Source organism: Musa acuminata, chromosome BXJ2-6 (genome assembly GCF_036884655.1).
Source record: "Musa acuminata AAA Group cultivar baxijiao chromosome BXJ2-6, Cavendish_Baxijiao_AAA, whole genome shotgun sequence".
NCBI lineage: Eukaryota > Viridiplantae > Streptophyta > Magnoliopsida > Zingiberales > Musaceae > Musa > Musa acuminata.
Window position 1 is genome coordinate 14,142,135 of NC_088343.1, and position 13,605 is coordinate 14,155,739.

Sequence of the window (13,605 nt, forward strand, 5' to 3'; positions counted from 1 at the left end):
CTCAGACTCAACCAAAGGGAGGACGAGCCCCTCTCCCATTTTGTGAATCGTTTTACAACATAAATTCGAGGGTTGCTGGACGCTCATCCCTCTCTGTTAGTGCAGGCGTTTATGACAGGCCTGCGACCTTCCAGATTCTTCTGGTCCCTCGTGGAGTGACCCCCCACCATAGTACCAGATATGCTCCAGCAGGCTAACCAGTACATCGTGGCGGAGGCCTGGGTGGCCGTGAGGAGGAGGAGCGACTTTTGGCAACGGGCTCCATAGAAGAAGTCGAGCACCCGCGGTGGCTATTCGATGTAGTCCTCGTAAAAGGAATCCAGGCCCTGCCTCAGTCTCTTCTAAGCGAAGGCTCAGTATCTACCTGACTGCCTCCCAGCTCGCGGTTAGCTCCGGCCTAACCCCCTTCTGTATCTACACGGCTCGGCCGTAGACTGCCCGAGTCCACCTCAGCGTAGCTTGCCCGCCTGAGCCATGTCCCTCGACCGCAGTCTGCCCGAGACCGCCTGCACCGTGCTCCTCGACTGCATGTTGCCCGAGACCACGCCTGCGCGGCCTGCCCGCCTAAGCCATACCCATCGGCTGTAGCCCGCCTGCGTCGTGCTCCTCGGCTGCATGTCGCCCGAGACCACGCCTGCGCAACCTGTCGCCTAAGCCATACCCCTCGGCCGTAGCCCGCCTGTGTCGTGCTCCTCGGCTGCATGTTGCCCGAGACCATACTTGCGCGGCCTGCCCGCCTGCATCGTGCTCATCGGCCACATGTTGCCCGAGACCACGCTTGCGCGGCCTACCCGCCTGAGCCATACCCCTTGGCCGCAGCCCGCCTATGCCGTGCTCCTCGGCTGCATGTTGCCCGAGACCACACCTGCGCGACCTGCCCGCCTGAGCCATACCCCTCAGCCGCAGCCCACCTGTGTCATGCTCCTCGGCTACATGTTGCCCAAGACCACACCTACGCGGTCTGCCCGCCTGCGTCATGCTCCTCAGCCGCGTGTTGCCCGAGACCACACCTACGCGACCTGCCCGCCTGCATCGTGCTCCTCGGCCGCGTGTTGCCTGAGACCACACCTGCGTGGCCTGCCCGCCTGCGTCGTGCTCCTCGGTCGCATGTTGCCCGAGACTACACCTGCGCGGCCAGCCTGCCTGCGTCGTGCTCCTTGGCTCCATGCTCCCCGAGACCACACCTGCGCGGCTAGCCCGCCTGCGTCGTGCTCCTCGGCTCTATGCTCCTCGAGATCACACCTGCGCGGCCAGCCCGCCTGCGCCGAGCTCCTCGGCTGCACGTCCCCCGAGACCACAACCTCTGCGCGGCCAGCCCACCTGAGTCGTGCTCCTCGGCTACATGTCGCCCGAGACCACTTCCTCTGCGCGGCCTGCCCGCCTGAGATGTTCTCCTCAAGCTGCATGCTGTCCGAGACCACCGCCGCACACCCAGCCTCCCTTATTTGCTAAATCCGGACCGCGCCCCTGGTAACGGACCAGCAGCCGCCCGGCAAAAACAAATACTGAAAGCTGAAGCCATGCCTTAGACTCTCGTTACAACGACCAACGCATAGCTTCTTTCCGGGGGGGAATATGATGAGGATAATAATGGCGACAAGACTCGGGCTGACATCAGCTGCCTCAGATGACGCCTCACGCCTCGATCGACCCGACAGCACCTGGTCAAACGGACCAGAACGTCGGCCGAGGCGCATTAACGACCTACTCAGGCCTAATCCTTCACGCCACGCCAACACCGTTGTCAGACGTGGCCGAGAGTACTCTCCTGCTCCATGCAAAACAGGCACAACAGACACAGTAAGTCATCCTATAAAAACCCCGCTCCCGAGAGGAGCAAAATGGGGGGAGGAAACACACACAAAAAAGACCTCTTCACTTCATCTGACTTGATCATCGGAGGGCTCGGGCCGAGCTTCGACCCGACCTGTGTGCAGGTACGAAGACGGAGCTACTTCCCCACCAACGCCGAGGAGAGAGACCCTTCCATACGGGATGTCCCGACGATCCCCGACGTGATCCGATCCGCACGGCCGCCCACATCAGCAACCCCGAGAGACCTTGAGCAAGATCCCCGCCATTCGGACCCGAAACAAGCCGTGTCGGCCCCGATGCCACGGTATAAAGTTGTTGACATCAACACTATTGGAGGATGGGAAGGAAAATATATGTGAATTTTCTTTGGCGAGCTGAGTCCAAATATTGAACGATGGTGATGAAGAAGATTTAGGGCAGAAATTTGATCATAAGCAGGTCATTTTAGTTAGTTAATATTTTTGAACCATACATATATAGGTGGTGTTCAATTAGGTTAAACCTGACATGCAGGGTTTTCTATCGGAAACCATGTGTGGATGATGAGGTGTTTCCCCATTCTCTTCTTCCTCTGATGGAAAATGGTGGTGACAAAAATATATCTTTTTTTATTTTTTAGAAAATAAAATATTGTTGATTAAAATATTTTCTTCCTCTGAATCAAATAATTTTTTTATTCGATTTGATTAAAATAAAATAGTCTAAATCGGTGTCGATTTGGATCTACCGATTCAAAATCAATTAATTCAGTTCAGTTAATCGATTTATAATTTTAAATAATTTTAAAAAAATAAATATTTCAAATGAAATGATTCAATTCAATCGAATCGAAGATATAATAAAATTTGCTAAATTAATTCTTGATTTGTAAAATTGGACTTTTGGATCGATTTGATTAATTAGTTTAAACCAATTAAGGGTTTAGAATAACGAAGTCAATCGAATTAATATCCTTTTAAATTAAAATTGATTTGATTCAATTTGAATCGATTAATCGAATCAAATAAGTATATCCCAAATCAATCAAAATTATTTATAATCTTCAAAATTCTTGCCACAATGTTATTAATTAATAGTTACGTCATATCGGATTCAAGACGCAAAAGCAGAGTGAGAACCGCAATCTCCTCTCCTATCCACCATAGAGAAACGGAGACATTATATTTTGGGAACAAAATTGATTCATGATCAGACCACCTGACTCATTTTGTCCTACAAACGACATCTCAAAACGTTCTCTGAGTGATGGTAGAATGTTTCAGATTATACCCATGTCGACAAGAAGTCGTCTCCCAGCTTTGTTGTCGTAGCAGAGCAAATTGAGACAAGGTTTCGGCTTCAGAACCTGTCTTCCATCAGTGCAGATCGAGACACAAAGGTAAAGCATGAAATGACTCAATCATCAACGACAGTAATTTGATCTCAGCATCAGAAATTATAACTTGTATTTGAAATATAGAGGATTGATTGTCCACAAGTAACAGAGGAGGAGGAGGCGCAAACAAGATGCTGTTTTAGGTGCATACATATCCACAATAAACAATTTCAAGAACATAATGATCAGCCTGTTGTAGCGACAATAGTCCATTCTAATAAATTTGATTATACAGAGACAAAATTTCCTTGAACACCAAGTTCAGTCTTTTAATAGATTCTTCATCATCTCTAAATATGGTACGGAGTAGTAGCTCCCACAAAATAGAAGGCTCCTGCTACACCACTACACCCTAAAATCCATCAACTATTAAACCATTTCCGAGATGATGGACGAACATAATTATAACAATATACAAGTGCAGTGACAACCAGCATTAGCAAACAAACTTTCTATATCACAATGCACACTATAAATTTAGAAATATATGGTACTGGAGGATTAAGGAACTAGTTCGTTTTCACAAGTAGATGATGCGAAATAAACCACATTTCCCATTATCAGCAAGCATAATTCAACCCACCTGATCTGATATTGATAGATTTCAATATCACCAAATTACTTCAAATTCAATACAATTTATTTGCAACAACTATATAAACCTTACTAATGAAGAACGAATAATTAAGTGTTCCTTCTCTTCTCTTTTGACCATTTTTTCAGCATGGATTTCTGCATATAAGTACTAAAGGAAAAACATAGGCAAAAATGTACGGAACTACTAAGCCCTGAAGACTAATTTGCGGGTTCTCAACCGAAGAGCTTCACAGGGACCGAGGTCCATCCGAACACACCAATTACTTGGATGAGGGAAGAATCGTCGAGCCAGGAAACAAGGTGGATCACATCGGTTCGAGGTCATCGTACGATGTGAGTTGAAGAATACAATGCCTTCTGCAAATGTTGTCCTAGTGGTGCCATCCATAATCCAAAAGTAACTCCAGACAAGAACATTCGAAAAGGGAAAAAGTTTTACAGAGGATTTCTCATTGTATCGTTTAGCGATGTTCATTGGTGACAAAATAATGCAACAAAGCATTGCATTCCGACCTGTAAGTCTTGGTAGGCCTTCCTGTTTTAAAAGACTGCAAGTATAGTATAGCCCTTTTGAATATGATTATTTACAGGCCACAAAATTGTAACCACAAGTATCGACTCTATACTGCACACATGGCAGAACAGATCAACTACCGTAAAATCTGAACTCCATAAGACAACTACTCTCCAAGCCAAACATCCAAAAAATAAATCCATCCAACATATAATTAGACTAAAAATATTTTACGCATCAGAGACTAAGTCAGTGAATGCTTGAATAGCCAAGTAGATTTGAATAGCCCAAAACATGTACACCAAAGACACAAAAACATAACATCAGAATCACAAAATTCAACAACCCAAACCTTTCTTTATACAGAATGCAATACCGTAAATACAAGAGCATTACCTGCTATACTTACTCTTGGAAGAGAACATTTCATCCATCTCTTGGTTCTTTTCATTAGCAGGCTCTTCCGTCTCTGGCCTGTGAACACATGCAGCCCAGAAAGCCAACTTGAGAAAGGTTATATAATATACCATCAATGTTGTACACTTAGTTTCATTACAAGGAAACCTCGATACGATGATGTCATTCGACACCATTTAAGCAATCCAACCCCTCTGTGCGGCTTCGTATGATCCGAAGGAAGACTTCCCTGACCAGACGCTCCAATGGATCAAGACCCTCCTTCATGGCCTCGCAGACTTGGGCCAGCTCCTGCACCCCCTGCCTCACCTCCATCTCTTTCTCCTCCGCCATCGGGAGCTGAACGGCATCTATCAGGTCAATCAAGTGGTGGACGCACTTCTCGATCTGGTGGATCTCCTTCAACAGCCCAATCGAGTTCTTCCTGTCCTTCTTCTTGGACTCCTCCACGATCTTCTCGTGGAGAGACGTGATCGAGGCGGCCCAGAGGTAGCTCCGCGGGACGGAGAAGTGGATCTGGAGGCCGCGATCCTGACAGGGGATCGCCGCCACGAGGGCCCACATCACGAAGAGGAGCACTAAATTCATCGTGAACACAGGCACTGCGAGCCCGGCCGTCTCCACGACCTCGTGGCCACGAGGTGCGGCTATATTGTTCCCGATGGCTTGAAGCTGCCGTGACGCGGACCAGGACCGGGAGACGCTCCAGGAGAGGGAGCGGAAGTGCGAGCGTCGGCCCCCGCTCGACGAGGAAGAGGAGCCGCTATGGCGGCCGAAAGAACGGTTGCGCTGGGAGAGGACGGAGCCCGAGTCCTTCTCGTCGAGCATGAGGATGGCGAGGTCGCCGAGCGCCTTCTTGGCCCGGCGGAGCTGCCCCTCTCCTAGTTCCCGGTGGTGCGGGCCGAGGGCCACGATCACGATCTCAAGGTGCTTCCGCCACTGCCGCAACTGATCGACGCCATCGCGCACGGCGTTGCAGACGTCGAGCGCCTTCACGGCGCGCTCGAAGAAGTCGGACACGAGGCGGTCCATCAGGGCCGGGGGCCGGCGGTGGCCGAAGAGGATCACCCGAAACTCCTCCTGGCAGACGAGGAAGGTGTCCAGGAGGCGCCGGACCCAGGATATGGAGAGGATCTCGTCGCCGCCGCCAGCGAGGTCGTGGAAGAGATCAGCGACCTGGTGCTGGAAGGCGTCGAGCTCCCTCTGCTCGCCGGCATCGATGTGGTGGCGATGATGTGCGTCCATCGGGTCGGCTGCGTGGTCCCGCCGCAGGCTCAGGAAGGAGCGACCGGTGGACGCGAAGGGGGCCGACGAGCCCTGGAAGTCCGCGGTGGGCATCGTCACGCCTCCAAGTCCCCCCACACCAAGACCATATGCATCAGGATTCGATCAAAGCCAGAGTGACAGATATTGGAGAGAGAGGGGGAGGAGCGAATCCGATCGACGGAGGAGGTCGCGAATGGCCGATGCCCCCGAAACCCTAGTGGTCCTCCTTTATCGTCATGGGAAAGGGACTCCTCTCTTCCCCGCCAGGGGGACCACGAAATTATTCCTTCGTTGATAACTCTTTAACCACCTCCTATTTTCCTAATGGTAAAGCGAAGAGACGAAGCGGCAAGAGGCGGTTACTGAAACCGCAGATTTGGAGACTCTCCCGTGCCACGTGGAGCTGACGCACATCATCTCCGCAATGCTTTGACGAAACTACCCCTTCCATTACGGTCTTTTACAGAATTCAAGCCTACCTTGGGAACTCAAGAATGGGTCCGCGGACGAACCCACGAATCAGTGGACCCCACATAAGGGTGTGGGCTCGGCAGAACGAGCGGTGAATGACTCGTCCACGTCACGGCAGAGAGCTATTCTTCTCCCTCTTTCAAGGGACGTCGTTGAGGCGGATAATCCGCAAACACGTGGAGATTACGTGGGGGATATATCCGCGAGAGAGAGGCTAATTAAAAGATTAAAATGTATCATTAGACCCTTTCGCCATCGACCGTCCGATTGAGCGTCGGTCGGGGACGGACGGTCTTGATGCCTGGGACGCATCAGAGCGGTCGGTCGGCATCGCGGAGGTTGGCGTCGCGCACGTAGGGATTCCATCACGCTGACGTCGGATGAGGAATTGGAGGCGGATTATTACAATATGAGAATATATTTATTTACGTGAGGATACCACCGTATGTGAACACGTAAAATTATAAATAATACATATAATGAATGGTCAATATAAATCGAATCATAAATGCCCATTTGGAAGTTGTTTTCCGATATTAACTTCCCCAACGAACTCCTAATTAAATCGCCTAATCCGGCTTCAACTTCTCTCCTAGAAATTTCACGACTTGGGACACAATCTATGGAGAATGCAGTCCCGAAACATGGAAGGAAGATAAAGTTCAACCAACCATGCATTAGCTTATTGGCTTTGATTGGGTTGATGTTGATGTGGCACCGGCGGCAGTAGCCACAACCAGATGTTACAAAGCCACAGGAAACGGAATGTTCAACTTGGCTGGGCAAAACCAGCCATTTGGGTATGTCTCAAAAGCCACCATGACATGCTTAAAAGAATACTAGAGAGGTCCACTATGTCGTGCGAATTGATCTGCATGTGTGATCATTTATGGTCCAACATGATCTCGTGAGACCTTATGGCATGTGTCACAGTCTTTCAATGTAACGGATCCGATTAATCCACCTGTCGGTTGGGGGTTTCAAAACATTGATTTCGAGATCAAGAAGAAGAAGAAGACCTCGACTGACGCTCCTCCGATGGGTTGGTGGTGTGGGCATATGTCTCTGTGGGAATGTGGGCTCATTGGGCTTCTGTTTGTTTCTAAGTAGCTCGGTCGTTTTTGGACTGGGCCTGTTTGTGATAAGGGTTTGAGCTCCGGGCGAAAATTGGCCATGGCGACCAAGCGCGTCGCCGTCCTTCACAGCTTCATCCCGAACCCCCCCGGCCTCGCCGGTCCCGATCGCGTCCCGGAGATACTCCTCCTCCTCCGCCGCCGCCTATGGTCGATGAAGAAGGACGCCTTGCTGGAGGCGGCGCTCTCCCGCAACCGCCGCTGGATCGTCAACAACCAGATCAAGAACCTCCTCCTCCGCTCCCCCGGCCGCACCGCCACCGTTCGCTCCCTCCAGAAGCGTTTCAAGACCTTTGACCTCCAAGGCCGCGCCCTCAACTGGCTCCGAAAGTACCCCTGCTGCTTCGACACCTTATCCGGCCCGGCTGGCCCCGACGGCGGCGGCGGTGAGGAGCTTCGCTTCACCTTCTCCAAGCGCATGGCCGCGCTCGTCGACGAGGAGGAGAGCGTCAAGGAGGCCTCCGAGCCCGCCATGGCCCGGCGGCTCGCTAAGCTCCTCATGCTCTCCCGAGACCGCCGCCTCAACGTCGTCAAGCTCAACGAGCTTAAGCGCAACTTCGGCTTCCCCGACGACTTCGTCCTGCGCCTCATTCCCAAGCATCCGGAGATCTTCAGGGTAATCAACCGCACTGCGCGGCAGAACGCGATGGAGATCGAGCTCCTCCGGTGGGATCCCAATCTCGCGATCTCCGCCGTCGAGGCCGCGGCCATCGATCGCGGAACTGAGCCGCGGTACGTATGCTCGTTGCCGGAGACCTGGTTCAAGACCCGGGAGAAGTTCGACGAGTTCAACGACGCCACGCCGTACGTCTCGCCGTACTCGGAGGACCGGACGGAGTCAGAAAAGCGGGCGGTGGGGGTCGTCCATGAGATCCTTTCGCTGTCGCTGTGGAAGAAAGCATCGATCCTAAAGCTGGAGCACTTTAAGAGGGAGTTTGGATTGCCGGTGAGGCTGAACCTATTGTTGCTGAGGCATCCGTGCATCTTCTATGTGTCGAACAGGTATAAGATTTATACGGTGGTCCTCAGGGAAGCATACAATGGGTCGGAGCTCAAAGATAAGGACCCGTTGGTGGTGGTGAAGGATAAGCTTGGGGAATTGATGCAGGAGGGGCTTCACGAGTACAATCGGAGACGGCATCTAGCAAACTTGGGGAAGAAGAGGAAGAGAGGTGAGATTGACTTGACACCGAAGAAGGAAGAAGATGATGAAAATGAAGAGGAAGCTTCGAGACTGGACACTGTTGAGAAGAGGGAAGAGAGGATAAGGTTTTACAAAGTGCTCTTCGACGAGAAACCATGATGAAATGGAGGTATGACTGCAACCTTTCTTGTATAATTCGAAATTAATGCCTTTTGAATTGAAATGTGGGATAGTGACCATCTGTTACAATTTGATCATCGTTTATGCAAATGCCTTAGATCATGATTATATGTTGCCATTCAAGTATTGTCATCTTAGTATGCTCAGAGGACACATTGTTATTGGCCTCAAAGTTGCGAAAATGGACTTGGGGCATAAAACCGACCCACATTTTTCTTAAAATTATGTAGATAGGAGTGAGTCTACTATTTTATATTTATAGTGACGAATCGATTGACTTCTTATCGAGCGGTAGAACTAATGTGCCAAGCATCCAAGTAGGTCTCCCTCCTTGCCAACCATCAATATAGGTAATGCACCTGATCGTATTTTCTTCAAATTATATTGATAGGAGTTCTTCAGGCTCCTTTTCTAATGGTTTATGCTGACAATTGCATTGGATTCTTATTCATCTAGCGATAGAACTGATAGCACATGTATTTCTTTGTTACCGGCATAATGAGATTATCTTTATTTTGTTGTAAGAACAACTGAATGACTGTAGATCTGCCACTTTCATCTATGTGATATACTTATTTTGTTATGTGTATGTTCATGCATATTCATTTGAAGTGGTTCCCTTTGTAGGAATGTCTATTTATGTTTTATAAAGATGAACCTTTCTCAATGTAATAAAATCATTTCCCTCTTCTTCTTGAGTGTTCTAATTATCATAGAATTTTGAAGGGTTGCTCCATGGTTTTAAGCAAGGATTGAAGTATAGGTGAAATATCATCATGTCAATATAAAGGTGTTAATAAACATTGAGAGAGAGAGAGAGAGAGAGAGAGAGAGAACAAGACTTTTGTCCTTTGATGTGTTACTCCATAGACAGATTTCTATCCTATTTATTGGTTATTTTCCTTCTGGTTTAGTTTCATCTGACTTTACATGTAAAAGATTTTTCCTATGTTATGGCTTTTGATAGATTTCAGTGATTTTAGAGTTATATTGTTATCATAATTAGATTATAATGCCCATCTTAAAACCTTGAATTATGACCGAGTTATTAGTATAACATGTCAAGACCATAATCAGCATAGTCTTCCTTTTTATGTTGGAAAGGAAGAATGTTATTAAGCTGATTTGTGTGTTGTATGAATAAGATTTCTTCAAGAAATTACAATTTTACCGAAGAAAGCAGCGATCATAAATAAGGTTGAAGTCACTTTACTGTTTTAATTCTGGGTAGAGTTCTTCTCCCTCTTCTGTACCATTGCCTCATAGTGAAGCTGATGATCATTAGTGATACTTGAGAATTGATATGATCTGAGTGATCAACTGATAATCTCATCTATGGCTCACAAGGAGACTTCAGATAATATGGATTTCATATCAATATTAAATTAGTAGTAATTTAATTTATATGATATGGATGATCAACTCATGACATCCATCCACTGCATTTAATTAAAATTAAGCATCTTCTTCTTGTGCCATTATGCATATATAAAAAATAGAATTTACTGTATGTGCATTCTGTTTGACTAAAATGGTGTTGGTTCAGATTGGATCAATATTACGCGATTATGTATGTGCATTAGTATATTACACAGTCAATATTACTCTGTATTTGCTGGCGGACCTGTTTCCCTTTTTGGTTTCTGATTTTACAGAACAAGCAAAGCAATATATTGATCTACAATGAGCAAAGCAACCAAGTTGTGCTACTAAACCTCAACTTCATATATTGATCATGCGACAATGTTAGAACTAACGACTACAAACTTACAATAGGAAACATAAACTGACGTGGTCGACATACTACAGCATTCCTTTCCCCTTCCCATCACCGCTACTAGTGAAACAAACAGATGGAGGAAAAGAAGAGAGAAGCGCTTAAGCCCGCTCGCCTCGGATCCGGCGAGCGAGCTGGATGTCCTTGGGCATGATGGTGACCCGCTTGGCGTGGATGGCGCAGAGGTTGGTGTCCTCGAAGAGGCCGACGAGGTAGGCCTCGGCCGCCTCCTGGAGCGCCGCCACCGCCGAGCTCTGGAAGCGGAGGTCGGTCTTGAAGTCCTGGGCGATCTCGCGGACCAGGCGCTGGAAGGGCAGCTTCCGGATGAGCAGCTCCGTGCTCTTCTGGTACTTGCGGATCTCCCTCAGCGCCACCGTCCCGGGGCGGAAACGGTGTGGCTTCTTCACGCCGCCCGTCGCCGGGGCCGACTTCCGCGCCGCCTTCGTCGCCAGCTGCTTCCGCGGGGCCTTTCCACCGGTGGACTTCCGGGCCGTCTGCTTCGTCCGCGCCATCGTCGAATCGGGAGGAGGAGGCTAACAACACTTCTTGGTCGCGGAGAGCCGTAGGCGGATCGAGATGAGTGAGATGGGGTAATGGGCGACGGAAGGGCGGGTATTTGAAGGGGTGATCGAGGCGGGGAAACGTGGAATTCGAAAAGATATTGGGGGATTTGGGTGTGTTATCGAAGCGGGAGTTCTCGTGGATCGTCAGATTGAGGCTGCACGGACGGTGGGGATCTCATTTACGAGGACCACGCGGATCGCTCTCTCTTGCACCACACCGACCTATGATGCGCTTAAAATAGACAGCGGATCGGATTCGTTAAATCGGATCCAAATACCCCATAGTTTGATCCGAAACAAATTCAGAGAAAAGAAAATAAGTGATCGGAAAAGTATTAGGATGAATCCTTTGCGTGATTATCGATGTGATAGCCGAATCAATCTCAATGATAAAACTTACCTTCTTTTTTGACATCTGAATATTTTAATTAAAGATTATCTCTTCATAAAATATTTTATTTATTTAGAGATTATTTTTTATAACTTATATATCTCAAGATACTAATTTGAATATTAAAAAAAATTAGTCAAAAATTTTTTTCGACCTCGATGTTTGTACATATAATATTTTATGACTCGATGTTTAATTTTATGAGGATGTCAATAATATTTTCTCATAAGAATCAAATCTTATATTGGATTCAAATTATACAATATATTATATTTTTTAAAATATTTACATAAATAAATTATTAAATGTTGCTATACATGAATAATTATGAGGGTGGTTGCTTATAACCACACTTTGCTTAAGTGCAGAGGTTTCTTAGAGCTAAATTAAAGTTGTACTGATGAAGATATAAGTCTCGAGCAAGCCTTAGCATTGGACTTGTAGATTCATAGCACCATCATGACTAATGTCAAATCAGGTCTTTCATTGTCACGACCACAATGGTTATATAGTTCGTCGATGGAAATGTAAAACCTAACAACATAAACCTAAGGGGCTAAATTATGGGCTCATGTAATGATCCGATTTAATGGAATAATTAACTCATCGAATTGATAAGTTTAATTACTTATCCAAAAATACTTAAACTTGAATTTATAGTAAATTATTTTATAATGTTTTCATTGGCTTAATTTTTTATCCATATCATGTGATGTTATTATTGGACTTAGACTTACTTGCACAGTAGTAGAATTTAATTTTAGATCATGTTTTGATCTAAACCTTGACCATGATGTCAAATTAGGAAATAAAAAGATATAATTCCTTATTTTAGTTTCAAGTTGTATATTGAAGTGCTATCTCCAAAGTTAGTCATTTAGTGATATTGAAAATGACGTTATTTAATCTGATCCCTATGGAGAAGCATGTCAACTTGGCTTGATATACTAACAAGTTGGATGAGAGTCAAGACTTCGAGCTGAAGTCAAAATTGCAAGATGAAGTTTTTGATTTATTGAAACGGGGCTTCTGATCCACTGAGGTCCTCAAGCACCCGAGTTACGTGCAATAGAAGAAAAATATAACGTGAGGTTTTTCGACTTAGATATGTTGGACACCAAAAAAAAAAAAATTATTATTTTTATAATTGAGATTAAAAAAATATTTTATGAATACAAATCTTGACATTTCTTTATCACATTCGTATCCGTTCTATCAGACTTAGTTAGTTTTATCTATATCATGCAATACCTTTACATGTTAATTTATAAAGGATCAATTTTTTTAAAAACTTCTTAGGTCACTTAAAGTACCTATAAAAGAAAAGATAAGTTAAAAAAAATATTTGTTCTAAAATTTCATAAGTCATTTCAACAAACACATGATAGGTAATATAAATACAAATATAGACTTTGTAAGGTTCGAATAGTTTTATGACAGAGAATGTAAGATGGTTCATCATGAATAGAAATCCCCACAAGAATGTAAGATGGTCATATCTCTGTATGATTAAGCCCCCCCTTTATAAGACTCATTGTTACTTGCACTTAAAATTCTTCTTAGGTTATATATAACCCTCATATGCTAATGATCAAGACTTTCATCCAATGTAAAATTTAATATATGCATGGATGACCCTCCTCTATGGTACAATGACATTCACTCCTTTAATCGATAATACTTATTTTCATCATATTATTCATCAAAATAGAGCTCTAGTAGCTCTCGATCATACCTCTATATGATTAAGTCCCTCACGGGACTTCTCTCATGTGTATTATATTGCCTCGAACTATTCAAGTATAATCCACTGTATTATGTTGCCTATTGGTGATATCTCCATTGTATTCTAATCTTTATAGGATGAACTTGAAATATGACCTCTTCATGTGTGGCCTCTACTAGCATATCATAAGACCTCTGTCACCTTCGACTGTATTTGCTCTTTTGATAATCAACATT

At 46.0% G+C, this 13,605-nt stretch overlaps 3 protein-coding genes across 3 annotated transcripts; 1 reads left to right on the forward strand and 2 right to left on the reverse strand.

Moving 5' to 3' along the window:
* Positions 1–4,554: 4,554 nt before the first annotated feature.
* On the reverse strand, positions 4,555–6,272 carry LOC135584235 (protein BYPASS1-LIKE-like). Its single transcript, XM_065113011.1, has 2 exons — positions 4,866–6,272; positions 4,555–4,775 (listed from the first exon to the last, which is right to left on the reverse strand). The coding sequence occupies exon 1, from the start codon at positions 6,054–6,056 to the stop codon at positions 4,881–4,883; it is 1,176 nt and encodes a 391-aa protein (XP_064969083.1). The 5' UTR covers positions 6,057–6,272; the 3' UTR covers positions 4,555–4,775; positions 4,866–4,880.
* A 1,245-nt stretch (positions 6,273–7,517) lies between these two features.
* On the forward strand, positions 7,518–9,014 carry LOC103988106 (protein WHAT'S THIS FACTOR 1 homolog, chloroplastic). The gene has a single exon (XM_009406630.3). The coding sequence runs from the start codon at positions 7,629–7,631 to the stop codon at positions 8,889–8,891; it is 1,263 nt and encodes a 420-aa protein (XP_009404905.3). The 5' UTR covers positions 7,518–7,628; the 3' UTR covers positions 8,892–9,014.
* A 1,627-nt stretch (positions 9,015–10,641) lies between these two features.
* On the reverse strand, positions 10,642–11,280 carry LOC103988107 (histone H3.2). Its single transcript, XM_009406631.3, has one exon. The coding sequence runs from the start codon at positions 11,199–11,201 to the stop codon at positions 10,791–10,793; it is 411 nt and encodes a 136-aa protein (XP_009404906.1). The 5' UTR covers positions 11,202–11,280; the 3' UTR covers positions 10,642–10,790.
* Between the last annotated feature and the right edge of the window lie 2,325 nt (positions 11,281–13,605).

Excerpts from the sequence above, each read along its gene's own strand:
- LOC135584235 (XM_065113011.1), bottom strand. The coding sequence starts at position 6,056 with ATGCCCACCGCGGACTTCCAGGGCTCGTCGGCCCCCTTCGCGTCCACC.
- LOC103988106 (XM_009406630.3), top strand. The coding sequence starts at position 7,629 with ATGGCGACCAAGCGCGTCGCCGTCCTTCACAGCTTCATCCCGAACCCC.
- LOC103988107 (XM_009406631.3), bottom strand. The coding sequence starts at position 11,201 with ATGGCGCGGACGAAGCAGACGGCCCGGAAGTCCACCGGTGGAAAGGCC.